This window comes from Acomys russatus, chromosome 8 (assembly GCF_903995435.1).
Source record: "Acomys russatus chromosome 8, mAcoRus1.1, whole genome shotgun sequence".
Taxonomy (NCBI): Eukaryota; Metazoa; Chordata; class Mammalia; order Rodentia; family Muridae; genus Acomys; species Acomys russatus.
Genome location: NC_067144.1, coordinates 9916509 through 9933069, shown reverse-complemented (window position 1 = coordinate 9933069; position 16561 = coordinate 9916509). Strand labels below are relative to the sequence as shown.

General features: G+C 42.4%; 1 protein-coding gene across 1 annotated transcript in view; it reads right to left on the bottom strand.

Moving 5' to 3' along the window:
- Positions 1 to 10855: 10855 nt before the first annotated feature.
- Lpp (LIM domain containing preferred translocation partner in lipoma) overlaps positions 10856 to 16561 on the bottom strand; it is a 441832-nt gene continuing 436126 nt past the window's right edge. The window contains exons 9-10 of the mRNA XM_051150787.1: positions 14083 to 14203; positions 10856 to 11476 (exon numbers count right to left, since the gene is read on the bottom strand). Coding sequence (XP_051006744.1) covers positions 11348 to 11476; positions 14083 to 14203 — 250 coding nt within the window. The 3' untranslated portion in view covers positions 10856 to 11347. The remainder of the gene's footprint in view (positions 11477 to 14082; positions 14204 to 16561) is intronic.

Below are 16561 nucleotides of genomic sequence, written 5' to 3'. Positions count from 1 at the left end.
GAGGCCGGAGTCGGCAAATGGCTATATTCAGAGCTGGCAAAGTCTTGCCAACTCCACTGTAGCTGTTAAAAAGGCAGAGTTGGAGAAGGTGCAATCATTTTTCTCAAAGGTGATGGCACAGAAGGAGGAAAGCTTGTGACAAAGCCATGAAATAAGAGCCTGTGTGTGTAGCTCAGGCAAAATTACTATCCCTGGGCTCCGTGCCTTTGTGTTCCATCTACTTTGTGGCACAGGCTTTCTACTTAGAAAGTTCATCTCATAATTGCACACATTCCTATACTTAGCAGTAGAGAAAAAAAAAAAAAGGCCCCGAATCTGTTAAGTAATAGTAATAAAGGCATAGAGCCAGACAAAACCAAATCAAACCCAGGGTAACCCGTTACACAGAACACTCATGGAGATCAGCGCTCCCAGCAGCTGTACAAACTTGGCTTCTAAGGTTCAGGTCTTGTGTAAAGCACAGAATCCCACACAGCAATCTTAATCATGCTGAAGAACCAGACAGTCACATGTCATATCTAATTCTATTTTCTCCTCGACATGTTTTCTTAAAAAGAACGAAGACACGATTCCGGTCCTTAACGGGGACCTGTTCTCCCTTAACTCCTGAGGAAAGAGGTCGTGGGTAATTTGCTTCTTTGGTGTCCCAAGTGCATATATGGGTAGTAAAGGAAAAGTCATTGAAATATGATTTCACTACCACTTCCCTGCAAACCACTTCTGATCAGATCAGTTTCTGGAGTCTACATTTCATCTAGGACACATCTCAGTTTAGATTTCTCTCTTCAGGTAGAAGGAGGGGCCAGGCAAATTCAGTCTGTCATTGAGCAAACGATGTCTACGGCGTGTGATGTAATCCCACATGTTGCTATATCTGACACAGACACAAACGGTTACTGCAGTGCACATACTATCCAAGGATCAGCTCCCGCCTTACTATTTTTTTTTTTTTTTTAGGCAAAATGGGACCATTCACATTGTTAGTGTTTAAACTATGAAACCCCCTTTCCTCTCATCTGTGGTTGAAGGAATGAAACATCTTAGGCAGATACATCATGACTTGGCCAAGCCCTGCCACCTTGTCATTACTAAGTGAGCTTCATTGCCATCCAAAGGTAAGGAGGGATGAGGAGGAGCCAGATTGTTTTTCTGTCACACAAGTCTCCCCTAAGAAACGAAGCAAAAAGGGACTGAGGGAGGATGTACATTCGAAAGCCAGCTCTGCCTGGTTTACATGTGCTGATTGAAAACTGGAGGTAAATCATTTGGTGAGCAAAGATACTCAGATCTAATATTTACTCCTTTGTGATGGACAGGGTAGATTTAGGAAAGCAACTCTTAATTCCTACACAGCAGTATGAAGCAAAGTAGCTGCTACAGAAAATGGCATCACAATGTCCTGAGAATGCTAGCTCCTTATTCTGTGCCCCTTTCCCCAAAGAGACAGGAGGAATCAGGAGAAGAGAGATAAACACCTCACTTTCTACCCCTGCATCAAATTGCTTTGACATATTTTAAGAGATAAATAGATCCAGACTAAATTTAAGGAGCTTTCTCTCTTCCGTTTTGGCAGCTATGAAAATGGGTCAGGTCTAGGAGTTATTAATTTCATGGCCCGAAGAGCTAACGTGTTTTAAAATAACTTTTCTTTAAAGAATCGGCTTCCTTGGTGAAGACATGAATGTGTGTGTATATGCTCTTCAAAGACAATACAACTGTTCTTTCTCTAAACCTTTGGAACTATATTATATAGGGTGGAAGAAAGAAAAGTTTCATCTGTATTTTTTTCCTTTTTTTTTTTTTTTTTATATATCCTAGGAAGGCAAGTCTGGTTTTGTGGTTGATTCCTGAAGAGATCTGAAAAGTATCATAAACTTTTCATGAAGGAGTGGTTTTACACATTCGCCTCTTTATTGCTGTTCTGTCCACTGACATGGGACAGCTCTAAGAGGCAAGTGTCTTCTCAGGTAACTCATATGGCCATTCAGAGAAGCATTCAAAAGGCCTCATTAGTCTACAGCTTAGGTGAGCTACCCCATCTGTGCCAGAGGAAGTGCTCCCCATTCTACCAAGGAAGTGCTCCCCATTCTACCAAGCACATTTAATTCATCAAAGCTCTCAGATAGATAAGGTACCTTTCTGGCTTGTGGCTGTGAGTGCTCAGCCAATGTCACCAATCTTCTGGATGCTCTCAGTGTCCTTTATTTCTCTTCTGGGAAGACTGGAAAAAGGCTGAGAGGTCATTTCTGGTTTAACTTGCCTTTTACTAATCTAAGGAAACAGAGAGATGAGTGGTGATCTTGGCCTGATGGAGGAGACTCTAGGGAGGAAAAAAATGCCAATCGTACAGACTAGGGCATTTGAAAAGTTTTCTAGATTGAGTGCAGATTTAATGTGAATGAAGGATATTTTCTTAATCAATGGATTTCCAACTTGTAGCAAACAACCAGAAGACAGAAAAGAGAGAAATGAAAACCAAGACTAAACCTGGAAGGTGGAGATTCATGACTGAATCAGCTGCAAGAGGAACATGCACTTGTTGAGCTGTGATGATGGCCGACTTCTAGAATGTTCCTGGGTTCTCGAAGTGTGATTTCTGTTGTTGTTAAGAACACAATGCTATGCTCTGTGCCCTTGTGATGAGGATATATTAATCACTAAGCTACAACAGCCCAAGAAGCATCACCTAATAAATGATGAAGGCTAAATTTCAGAAAGGCCATCCATTCAATAGTGCTTCTTTAGACATTTCAAGGCCTTTGGTCATGGGTTTGTTGGATTAGAAATTCCTGTTGTATCAGTATGCTCTTGGCAGGCTCTACATTAATGTGAACTGATAGACTAATGTGTGTGTGTGTGTGTGTGTGTGTGCACACATACATACATATATATGTACATACATATATATTTGAAACCTGTAGCAGCTTCTGCCTCTGTGGGATGTACATCGTGGCCCATGGGAGGAAGGGCTTTCCTAACACTCAGGTACCCCCTGCACATTACAGTCTCAATTGATGTCCTGAGCCTGACAGGTCTGGATGGGTTTCCAGTTAATGTAAACTCTCACTCTCTGGGGAAATTGGCTGCAAGATGCCTCTGCACAGCTGTTTTCTCAGTGTGGCCTCTGCTCCATAGGGGTCATCATGGTGCTGATCACACAAACCCGTGGCTTCCTACAAGATGACACAGACATGTGCAAGCTCTCAATGGTCTGCAACACTATAATACAAATGTTCACCTGCCACTGATAACCAAAACAGCCCGTGTGAGTGTGCATGGGCATTTTTCTAACAGGGCCTTCAATGACCTGTGAGAGGTATGAGGCAAGGGCTGGATAAAAATCCAGATCTCACACTTAGCACTATATTGCTTTTGGCAAGTCACTTAACGATTCAGGACCTCAGCTTTCTCTTCTAGGACAGGGCTATTAATAACCATCTTCCCAGGGCTGTTCTGTGTGTGAAAGCAGTTTGGAAGCTCTCTCAGGAATGTTATTATTTTACAGCTCTGAAATCCACCCATAGGTGCTACCTGCTCAGAGGCGGATAGCAGGCTCTGGCTGCAGGGCTCTCAAACCCAAAGCTGGGGTAGAAGAGACAGGGCCCTGCACTTCCAAAGCTTAATGGAACCCACCTAAACTGTAACCCAGGGCAACAGTGAGAGAACTCATATGGTTGTACATAAAATGCAGCATCACCCAGTCCTTCCATGAAGGACTGTATCCTTTTGTGCTGAAGAACTGATCAGAAGCAATGAGTTTTCAGCAGCACCTCTGGATTTTGCTTTTGACATTTTCGTTGTAATAACTGGTGATTATGCAGTGATGTTCCCCACCATTTTTAAGACCGTTACCAGTGGGTCAGAAAAATGGAATGGATTATTAATGGGGCGGTCACTAAGAGATGGGATGAGGCTATATAATAACTTTCAGAGTAGTTTGTTTTCTGGATAAAAATGCAACCAAAAAAATTGATAGAAATTCTACTGTCTGACTGTCAGAAATTCTTTTGGCTGTTTTTATGGATGTTTAAGGCATTTCTCTTCCTCAGCTAAAAGTGGAAGTTGTTTTTTTTTTTTTAAAGTAATACATCATTCAAAACCAAAACCAATACAATGGAAGAAAAAAAAAACAAGGTACATGCTGGGATTGTATTATGTTCTGTAGGTTAGTTTTCTGGATTCAGGAGAACATAAACCCACAGACTAGCTCTGTTTTAATGACAAGGACAGATGAGACAAAGGGACTTCCTCATGGGGTGATTAGTTCCTTGATGCAGGCAGTAATTAAGCAAACATCACTGTGCAGCAAGGGGTCTGTGATGGAACTGGAACACCAAGTGTCACAGATGGCTGGGAGCCATAACTGTGTTCCTAGAAGAATAAGACATAGACATTGCCTCCTTGTTCCTCTTTTGAGGGTTCAAAAGATGGGCATTTGCTAATAAGAGTGCACTTGTTGCAACAAAGACCACCAGGGTACGGTTTCCTATCTAAACTGTATGAGTCGGGTGTGTCTGACCAGTCATCCCCTACTTCAACTATAACGTTGATGGTAAGGGATTGCCAGTACAGTGTGCATTGGTGCCTTTCCCCTCTCACTGAACCTGAATATATGAAAACTTCCTCTGCTGTTAAAGACTCAAGAATCCATGCCCATGGCCAAGGTATTTTTGCAGACGGGCGCCCATGCTGTCCTGGTGGGCCTTAAAGATCTTCCTCCGGCTTCCTAGTGAAACCAGTAAGTCAGCTCAGGGGGTCCTCACTTCCTACATGTCCTCCCTGAACGTCCACAGAGGCCATTGTGTAGAACAACTCTTTCCCATGCTGCACTCCTTTGCAGGGCTGACTGATGGTGCTGAACTCAGCTTGAGTCAGAGTAATTCAGCGATAGCCATTAAAACAAGATCAGCTAAGAAATTAGGATGCTGAGGGGACAAAACTTTAAGTAAACCATGAACTCTGTTTTTCACTTTTGTTTTCTGAGGCAGGGTTTCTCTGTGTAATAGCCTTGACTGTCTTAAGGAGAGTAAGAGCGAAGGAGAGTATCATAGATGGAAGTGGCTTGCTTTAGACATAAAAATTAGTAAAATGGAGGAGTTTTGAAATCAAAGACTAGTATTGATGCAGAACTTAAGTATCAAGAACATTTTTCTCTACCCATCGTGGAAATATAGACAAGTGTTATTCACGAAAAGATAGTGCTAAAGGGAAGGGCAGGGCATGGGAGACTTCATGAGGCCAGGGAGCAGGATTCTTGTGGATGGACTGCGCCTTAGCTCACTTTCTTCTCAGTGACTTTGATTCTGTCAGCATAAAAAAAAAAGCAGCAAAACAAGTTAAAACAGAAACCAGCGCAGATGATAAAGAGGGCTGGTTTGCACCTATGACTGATCTGTCTTTCTTTACCTAGCTCCGCCATGACGAGCGAATTCTCTCCAAGCAAGTTCGTTGGTGGCAGAAGAGTAATAGGCACTGCCAGAGTCAGTAAGTGAGACACCGAAGGACTTGGTGACACCACACCCACAGAGGTGAAGAGCCTGGAATTTAAGATGGTTTTATCGCGTTTCCCAAGGCTAGCCTTGGAACACTTGAGTAGTAGTCCATACTGGCCATATCCAGCATTAAATGTTATGGTCATCAGTCACAAAAAGCAACAGAGGATACAGATTGTTATAAGGACCATAATACTGTTTCCCCAGACACAGCACACAGGTGTTTGTGTTCAGCAAGATCTGCTGGCCCTCGGGTTGAGCACAAAGTGATGGGGTGACAACAGTGTTCCTGGTAGAGCATTCTGTTTCTAGGACTGAAAACTGACTTTAGAAGCTACGTTCAAAGGTAAGTCTATGGGAGTGCATCCGTGGCTATTTAATAATATCTACTGGAGCACAGTAGATGACTATCAGAGTCAGATGAAGTTTTATCTTGCCCCTAAGGGGATGGGCATCTTGGAAAAACTTAGCTCAGCTATTCATTCTAAGTACAAAAGAATTTGAGTATTGGTAGTGTGTTAATTTCTTAATAAATGCTAGAAGCAGAGACACTTATCACCCTGCTTAGACACTGCTATAAAACAAATACCAACCAGAAGCGAAGAGCAAAGATTTGCGCATGTTTTTTCAATAAGATGGATAAAAATATGTCTTTTACATAGCTCTCCACAATTAGTCATATGCATGGTGGCTAACTAAAATATTGTCTAAAAAGCTGCATAAGGAAGAAAAATTAAAGCAGAGAAGTAAATTAGTGTCTTTCCCTTCCATGCTAAAGAAAAATATGCCTACAAAATAATCTACACTCTAAGAAAAATGCTAAACTATGCCTTGCAAATACTGCGAGTCAATTATTCTCAGCAAATACGGACTATGGGCTACGTGCTGAAGCGCTAATGTTTGGGAAAGGTTAAGTTTCCCCCTGGCCATAAGGAAGGCTATCAAGCCCATTCCCACAGAGCAAAATGATGCTCCCTCACTAAAAATATTTGAGTTAAAAACAAAATCCTAGGCTAGCCTTAAAAACATCAGGTTGCATATAGGTGAGAAATATATAGATAATTTTAAAGGAAAATTCTACTGCCTAATTCCCCGGAAGACTACATCTCCCTCTAGGAATAAGCAGAACCCAGAGCATGTGCCCACAAAGCAAGGGTTTTCTGGCTGGTGAGTGCACGTCCTGGTAGCCTTTCTCCTTATATGTGATCATGATGTGGCTGTGTCCTAACTGACTCTATGAGAAGGTCAAGTAGAGCAGCATTAGTAGGCCCAATAGAAAGAGAGGATAAAGGGAGGTGGGAAAGGAGAGGAGAGGAGAAAGCAAAGGGTGGGGCGCTTACCACCTGCATTAAGTCACAGCAGTTCTGGCCAGGTTAAACTTAAAGGGTCTGACGTAAAGCTATGCTGGCAGCTGCATTCCAGATATGAGTCAACCAAATAACTTGTCTTGGAATATTCATGGCTGTACCTTGCTCAAAAATCAAGACTGCTACTTATTGATTCAAACAATGTGTGTGCTGAATGGGTGTTACAGGCTCAAGACTCTTGTCTTTAGTGTCCGAATAAAACAGGAGGAATGTCAGATCGTAAGGACTGATAAATAACACCCAATATACAGGATTAGCTGTGAGCATGTATGCATCCCTTAGAGCCATGAAGTCCTTCCAAACTGAGAAAATAATACATTAGGATGGAAGGACAGTGCTCCCCCTCCCTCCCTCCTCCCCTCCCCACCCCCTCTCTCTGTGTATATATCGTTGAGACTTGAGATTAAGTCTTTATATTACCGAGCAATAATTACAATAGAGTAAACAGATTATTTAAAAATAAGGCACAATTATGAATTGCTTTCGATTGTCTCTCATGAAAGTGCACCAGAAGAGCCATCCCAGGACGTGGACTTGAGGCACATTTTGCAGAGGTATCTTTTTTGGTTGCTGGTTTTCTACAGATGGCTGAGGCAGGGGTATGGAACATGCTGTCATATTTCATTCATAACACACATGTACTGTAGCTTTAGGCAACAGATGGACAATCACTTGTTTAAACTACAAATGTGAAATACTAAGGTAGAATGGCAATATTTCTAGAAATGTATATGAAAAAAAATGCCTTTCCAAGCCAAGAGGGATGGTGAGAGGCTGTGAGGTTACATCAGTGTTTCCCTGATCTCCCTAGCAGCTGCCATAATTTCCCCGACACCCTTCAAAACTTGATAATGGAAGGATCAGGGGGCAAGCGACACAGATCTGACAAGAGAAGCCCAAACCATATCAAATAGAAATAACACTGTTATTCCTGACTGGCTCACATTAATAGGATTTGTGGTAACTAGGAAGACAGTTGGCAGTCGTGTTTTCAGAGTCTCTTAACCCTCTCTTGTAGCCTCAGAGTACTCTCTCTCCCGCCTGGACTCAGATGCAAAACAACTGCTTCTTTATGGCTATTAAGTTCCACATTTCTTTAAAAGTCCATCACAAACATCTTTGCAGAATTTTTCATAGCAAACAATTAGTGTTTTTAAGTTCACGTCATTAATCAGCATATTACCAATGGATCAGTAGTTGTTCCAACAGGGACAACAATGTGCTAATGAAAGGAAAAAACCCACATCATTGAGCTGCAGAGACTCTCAGGCTTTGAGCTACAACTCGGGATGATGCATTTTGAGTTTTAAAGGCAATGCTGTTTGCCAGTCAGGCGCCATACTGAGCAGTCTAAGACCGGGAACCCAAACAGTTACAAGAAATCTTATTCAGGATGGGAGGTTAGCTATGGTAGAGCCCTTGTCTGTTTTATGCAAGGCTCAGTGACCCATCCCCACCACCAGAGAGGTGGAAAGAGAGTCCGATTTGGAATGTTCTCTGCAGAGCCCCTGATGGTGGCTTCTTTCCTTTCTTATGTATTTCACTTTATACAGAATAAGCAAATGTTTGTGCTCTTGATATTTAAACAATTCAGGTATATTTTTTTTACAAGTTTTTCCATTACACACATTATATATATATATATATATTTTCTATTTATGTATTTAAATGATAAGTAAGGAAATAATTCAAAAGGCAGTGCTCATAATCATTAAGGTAATAGATCTTTATATCTCTACAGTAGGCAAAACTTTATGTAGCCAAAAGAGTTAAAGAGTAGAGTGATTTGGTACTGTTTAAATCAAATGCTTAGGATAAGAAAACAAGAAAGCAATGTCAATCACATATTAGAGGAACTGCAGAATAAAATGGAAGGATCCTTTATACTCATTAGCCCTTGTGGAAGAAAGACAACTAATTCTAAATATTTCTGTGTATGTGTATGTGCACATTCATTATCATAAAAGTATGAGTCTATATTAAAAAAAAGAAATTTACTTAAAAAAAAATCTTTGGTAAAGATCCTCTGAGGTTACTAAGTAAGAAAGCACTGGGAAGGCTGTAAGCAAGCAGAGCCCTGCCCAGAACGCCTCAGGGAAGAAACTGTGGCAGCACTCTCCTATAACAGGGAAGAAACCGTGGCAGCACTCTCCTATAACTCTCATATGTAAACATCTGGTTACAGAAGTAGTTAAATGTAACAAGTAGGATGCTATTGCTCTATAGATAAATATTACATAAACCCTTCCTCTCTTGTCTACATTTCTAGCAATATTACTGCATTTCTAGGCACAATTCCTGCCCTTCATGGTACTGGACTCAACTTTTGGCTTAGAGACACTTTCTTGAAACAGTTCATGGTGAACATTTTAGTCAGGTCGAGCGGCCTGTATTGCAACCTCGGTTGTCTCTTAGTGCTCTCCGAGGTCAGTGGCACAGCCAAGCTTTTGATTTGCAGCACAGGGATTCAGAGATAGAGTCACCACTGTGTCCCGAAAGCCACAAGCTGCCCTCCATGCATCTCAAGAGAAGCAAGGTAAGAGCAGGCAGCAAAGAAAGCCCCCAAAATATGCAGCTCGGGTTCTAACCCACAAACTGCTTAGTGGAGGAAGTAAATAAGCCACAGACTGACCCAGCCGAGCTGAGTGACAAAAGCTTAAGGGTTTCTTTTAATCACTTTTAGGATGACTTCTATTCAAGTAAAATAAATTTTATGGAATTCCTGAGGCATGGGTTGCAATTTTAAACATGCACAAGTAATTAAAAAAAATTTTTTTGCTCTAAATGTTAAAATTAAAACTGTCAGACTAGAAAATCATCATGTCATGAAGATTAAAAAAAAAAAAAAAAAGGATACAGAAGGGCTGGGGAGGCTGGAGTGGCTGAGTGCTTGCAGAGCACAAGGCCCTAATTCAACTCCCAGCACTGAGTGTAAAAGACATAAAAAAGGTATTTGTGGGATTTAAGGTGGCTTTTAGAGCTGGGTGTTAGCCATAAAGGGACTCATTATATTATTATTCATACCCTTATGTATATTAAAGTATAATATAATTTAAAAGTATATATTTGTAGAAGATTGAAAGAAAGGTTTGGGAAATCTCATCCCGAGATACTGAGCACTGAGTTTACAAAATGGCCAGCTGCGATTGCTAAGCGAGGTGCCTCCTCTTAATGAAGCAAACTGGCTCCAGTTGGCAAGCCAGAGTCTCACTGGCTAATAAGAGTTTGTATAAAGGTTCTAGGCAGCCATTCTGCATATTTTTAGCTCAGAAAAGACAATTTTGCTTTCAGTGATTGTCTTTGAAAGTGTGGTGTAAATGTCACATAGATGATAAGAAAATGTCTTCTGCAATATGTACTTGAGCTGCAGAAGGATTGTGAATAATAAAACTCTGGTCTCACAATCTTTCCCAGCTCTTCTTTCTTTTTTTAAAAGAAGGCGAAACACGGTTATATAACTTCACTTTGTGTGTCTCGACTTGCAATTTTCAGGCAAGACAGATTTAGGTTTGGGTCATTATAAAGTGAAAAGGAAAAGATAAGATTTGGAGAATCCTTTTAATACTTATCTTTCTGTAGATAAATGTTAATTTAGTAACAATGCCTGTGTATTAGGGAAGATTCACAGTACTTCCGAGACGAAGAGTTGGACAGAATGAGAAATGTACCAAAAGCCAGTCTGTCTGTCTGTCTGTCTGTCTGCGGCGTGTCCAGATAGTAGGGTCTGCTGAAATATAACGGGCTTTCTGAATACAACTACAATCCTCTGGGTAGTGTTTCCCACTCAGCTTCTTTGGCTCAGTAGTGAAATTTGGGTCTTTCCTACTACTTTTTAGCTATTTGCCAATACATGTTTTCAAATGAGCCTTGATCACCGGGCCCTGCAGACTTTGAATATATATATATATATTTCAAATAAATTCTTTCTAGCCTAACATAGGAAAACGTGCAAGCCCAGGAGACATGAGAAGGGTAGTGTAATAGGAAAAGTCACGTTTTCAATACCTGGCAACAGAATGACTAGGTTTTTGTAGGCACAGTCAGAGGAAAAGTGACAGGATGAGACTTTAAGCTAAAAGCACCTGCAGGCTGGCACACTCACCCAGGAAAAGTGAAAGCAAATACCATACTAACCATCTATTCAACTAGAAGAAAAGTGAGACAAACACGGGGATTAGACGCCCCGGGAATGCAGAAGTGAATGGGATGGAGTGTGACCTGTGCAAAACTGTGGAAGTCCTCGGAACAAAGGCTTTTCCAAGGCCCTACGTGATTCAATGTGAAATGTGTATCTGGTAGTGACTTAAACAAATCGCATTATCTATCTATGTGCTTCTAAAGAAAAGGCGAACAGCAGACGAAGAACAGACACTCTCCCAGAGGTTGAGAAGCTTTGCTTCTATTTTTTCTATTTCTTCTCTTATCTTTTTTCTTGCGTTGCATTCTCGTCAGTGCCACACACTCGGCAGCTGAGCTGGCTTGGGACCCTTATAGGTCAGTGCTCGCCTTGGCGGTCAACACCCTGATGCGGGCTGAGTTGCAGGTCTTGCAGAGGATGTGCCCATCCAAGGGGTAGCAGCCTTGGTTGTCTCCTTCAGATAGAAGACCACCACAGTCCTAGGGGAACCAAGAGAGGAGTGAGTATGGGTGGAACTGAGCAGAGCACCGACCCAGCTCCCTAAGCCTCCTTCCAAGGCTTTCACATGCCTTAGGACATGACACAGCAGATTTTGAGTGAAACTGAATTAGAGATTAGTGAGATAAGTGCCAATGGTAAGCCAGGGGTGGTGACACACATCTTTACTCCCAGAACTTGGGAAACAGAGGCAGGTGGATCTCTGTGAGTTCAAGGCCAGGCTAGTCTATATACAAGTTGTAGGCCATCAAGGAGTATACAAGGAGACCCTGTCTCAGAATGAAACAAACAAATACAAACAGTGTAAGATGTCACTTCGAGTCACCAAATACAAAACACAGTACAAGGAAGAAAGAGCCTACAGATCTCAGCTCCCAGCGGGTAGGTTTTTGTCCTAAACAACAGTAAGGAAAAATAAAGTCTGGTCCCTAATGCACACTACCCTTTGTACTCAGTTTTAGGGTCTTGTCAAAAGAATGGAGAGGGACAAGAATGGAAGTTTATAGCTATTTAAGGAATAAAAGGAAAATGATTTCTGCCATGCAGAAAGGCTACCAGGGGCTTTGGCATATTTACTGCAATTGTAGCAAGGGCACAAAGTTGGAAGGGTTGGGAGGACTAATAGTCGGCCATACTTTCAAAAGAGGAACCACAGTGAAGGTTCCCAGGTACCACTGTTAGGTTTGTCACTGTCTGTGCAGGCTGCACACGAGACTGAATGCCATTCGGAAAATAATTCAGGCATTTTCTACCTTACTGAGCTTTTGGGATGGTCAAAGCAGATATCGGATGTGAATGCAGTTTTGTGCAAAATGCATACGTGTAAAGGATACACGGCTGCTGACATCGGTGAGGGTCCATTGTGTAAAGTGTTAGCTAGTGTTGAAGGGCAGCCCTTGCCTTTAGAAGAAATGTGAGCTTGCTTGGAAAATAAACACGATTCACATTTAGCGCTGTGTGTGCCCTGCTCACTTTAAAAGAAGCTGCTGCAGGCTACAGCTGCTGCAAGGTTCCCCTCTGCTCTCTAAGAGTGGCAGAGAGATGAGTGAAGCCACGCCTACAGCTGACAAATAGTAAACTCTTGGTGTAAACATGGCTGACCCAAAGTGTGACAGCAGACACAATTATGATCCACAGGAAGTTTGGCTTTGCCAAAAAGAACCAATGATGTCTTGTACTTTTGGATGGCTTCAGGAAGTGAGTAATGGAGCTAAGCAAAAAAACCAAAAAACAAAAAACAAAAAAAAAAACAAAACAAAAAACCAACCAACCAAACAAACAAACAAAAAAACCCCCCCAAAAACCCACAATAACATGATTCATAGATGACATGGTTTTCGTCCCCCTCTGGGACTGGGGACTGGGGACAGTCACAGGCTGTGTGTATGTGATGGAACTCTGTGTGTGTGTGGGCCTTCTTGGACCCTTCCCTTAGTGTCTCCTGTAAAAGGCCTCTAAAGGACCACAGTCCATGCTCCTGTGGCCTCATCATTGGAACACTGCCAAGATGGTGGCTGGATGCTGGTGTTCTCTTTGGTCAAGAACCTTCCATAAAAACTGTTAGTTTGGTCATATTTCTTCATGTTAAGCTTGCGAGGGGCATACAACCTGGACATTAGGGAGAAACAAAGCACACAGAGCATAAGACAGATGGTCAGCCATAGGCAAGGCAGTGAGTGGAGTGGACAAGTTCTCTGGGATCCTCAGAGCATTGCCAGCCTGTACCCTTAGGCGTCTTCCAGGTGGACTATAGGGAAAGGGGGATAAGAAAGCCCATATCCCACACAGATAGGAGATGGGGCTTAGAAGTGCTGTACCCACAAGAGTGAGTAATGACAGAGAAGACTGGAAGGAGAGGGCCTGGGTAACACATAGGAAGAGGTTAGGTATTTTAAAACCATATTCTCAATGTAGCATCCCTTCAAAACTCAAATGACGAGGAAGAGGATCTCTGCCCTTTGGGTATTAATGGCTGCATGTTACACACAGAGTCAGCTAAGCTCCTCTTCTCACTTTGGGCTGGTTACAGGCATGCCTTGTGGAGCCTGACTCTTTCCTTAGCAGTCATGACCTCATCAGTGATCCTTTGGAGCTAACTACTAACTCAGAAATCCCCATGAGTTTGAATGAGAAGCCCTTGTGCCTCTGAAATGAATGGATCTTTCGCCTTCTCACTGGGTGATAATGGCCTCTCTGCCCATAGAAGTAGCTAACCAAATCCTAAGTTAAAATTTGTCATTGTTGTCATCATCATCATCATCAACATCATCAGAGTATTAATAGCTTTTTTCTCTAGCTTAATAGTTTACAATGTACTATGCCATATGATTTCTTGAGGTTTGGTCTCATAGTCACATCTGGAGGAGTAAGAATTTGAAGCATTTAAAATGTGCGTGCACACACACACACACACACACACACACACACCCCACAAGGGGGTCAGGGTGTGAAGAGTTGTGTAAGTTGAGTGACATCACTCTATTAACCCCTTTGTTAGAGTTGACTCCTGTCCATTGAGTTTAAGGACTTTGACAGCCTCCAAGGTGTCCAGGATTCATGATTACTCTGACTTGGGGATGCCACAGACCTCACAGCGGTAGCAGTGCACATGAAAATCACGGTCCAGAGCCACAATACGGACGGTCTCTTCCTGGCCCGGGGCTGGCATGATTGGTTCCTTGCACACGGAGCAGCGTGGGGCAAATTTCCTGAAAATAGACAGAATTCTGGTGAGATGTGAAGTACAGATGCAGATGGGGAGGGACACAGAAGGAAAAGTATAAACTCAGAGGCTGGCACCTGGGCTGCATTTCTCGTGTGACCTGGACCCGAAGTGAGTGAGACAGTAGAGGCCTCTACAGATGGTACATAGTACGCATCTGACAGGGAAGAGGGTATGATCTGCTTTGTATAGAAAACATTTGGGAATTGTTTAGCAGGCAGCATGTGGCTTGCAGTGATCCTGTGTAGAGAACTACACTATGCCCTGGGCATGACCTAGCTGAACACTGGGAACAAGGTCCTGCCTGACCAGGGATGGATAAAGGTCTTAGTAGGCCCTGGCTACCCTGCGACCTGCTTCTATTGGTACATCTTCATTCTGCACTAGACAATTATCCTGAAAATGGAAACCTCTACAGCTTCCGTTTTGAGATGTGTCTTGAATTCTAGGCCAGAAGAAGCCTCCAACACACACGTGTGTCTAAGGCATTTGTGAAGGCGTGAAATGACAAGTGATTTGGACACACATAAGACCCGACAAAGATCGTGCAAGGACACACAGAGCCAGCACATCTCAAGCCATAACTCTGGAGAGGTTGAGGCCAGATGATCATCCTGAGTTCCAACCTAGCTTAGGCTACTGAGGGAGATCCTATTTCAAAAACCTAAAACCAAACGAGAGAGAAAGGGATATGCAGAGACATCAGACAAGTTACTAAAGTTTCTCATGGTAATGGTTTTAAGATTAATGATGTTAAAAATTATCTACTTGTAGTGAGACTTAAAAGGAAATAATGATAGTAATCTAGTGCTCTGAAGATAACTTCATGGCTGTCAGAGCGTTTTTACATACATTATGCTCTGTGTACATTTTAATTTTCTTGGCAGCACCCAAAAGGCATCTGTATGGCTGTAATCTAAATAAATATGAATTAAGCAGCAGATCGATTGATTGCTGTGAAAGAAAAATTAAGAGGACCATGGTACAACTGCAGTAGTAATCAGGGTTGTTGTAATTGACATTTTATGCAAGAAGTTTATATTCAGTGGAAAAAAAATTGCTTTGGATTACCTGATTATTTTTGCATTTGGGTTATTAGTAGTGAAGTAATCAAGCTTCTGATATCAACTGCAAAATGTCCTGTCCCCAGCTCCTAGGACACTGGGAGGGCAGAAGTAGCCACAACCTCCTCTAGTTTTCCCATGTAGATGTATTTTCCTAGGGTACAACTTCTCCCTCTTTTCTTGCTTTACCTAGTTAGGTAGTACTTGTTTCTAGGTCTTTGGTGACCATTACGATTGGTCACATGGGATTATCCTGAGCAATACCTAATGACTTGAACCACCTTCTATATTTTTCTAGGAGAGAGGTGCTATTCGACTTTATGTCTGGTGTCACGGACCCTTCTCTAGGCATTCTGAAGCTATGTTTCTGCTGACCGGTCACCCTTCTTAGCAAAGTAGAGATGTGGGGGAGCTGTCACTATAAATAGTGCTTTATGATCTGAGGGGGTGATTTCCAGTCCTTAACTTGCCAAGTGGATACTAGTCAACGCTAACAAAAATAGGGTGAAAGCAGTTTTGATGGTCACTGCTTACTAAGTGCCTGCTATGTGCTCGTTCCGTTAGGGATTGTATGGGTGTTATTATTTTCTATTGATAGTCACATTATGAGAAGTATTTTTGTCATTTCTATTCCTCAGTCAAGGGAGCCATGAATGTTGTCATTTTTACGTCCAACATAATTTGCGCCATTAACAAATGAACGCCAAATGAAACACCCAAATGGATTGGGTATCAAATGTCTCCTTCAGGCTCATGGACTTGGGGCTTAGTTGGCATCTGATGAACCTTTGGGAGGTGGCTCGTTTGTGACAGCTTTGGCTTCAACAGAGTAAGCCATTATAGGAGTCACAGTGCAATGGTGTTATTGGGAGCTGGTAGAGAGTAGGAGGTGGGTAGTTAGAGGAAGCAGGTCACTGACAGCATGCCTTTCAATGGCACATCTTGTCCCTGGCAGCCATGAGGTGAACACCTTTGTTCTGTCATGCCTCTCTCCCACCATCTACTCCCTCACCACAGGTCCAGAAACCCAGGACCAGCCCACTACGGACTAAATATTCGGAAAGCCATGTGACTCAATAGAACTTTCCTACTTAGGTATTTGTCATAGGGGCAGGAAGTCTAGCTAACACCGTGGGTGACATCTCTGCCAAGAAAGCACAGATCATTGCATATGCCTCACACACGGAAATGAGCAGCTCAAGCTTGCTGTCCTGGGCATCACCAGTGCCCTGCCACTGGAAACACACATTCAACAAGATTCCTGCACAGACCTGATACGG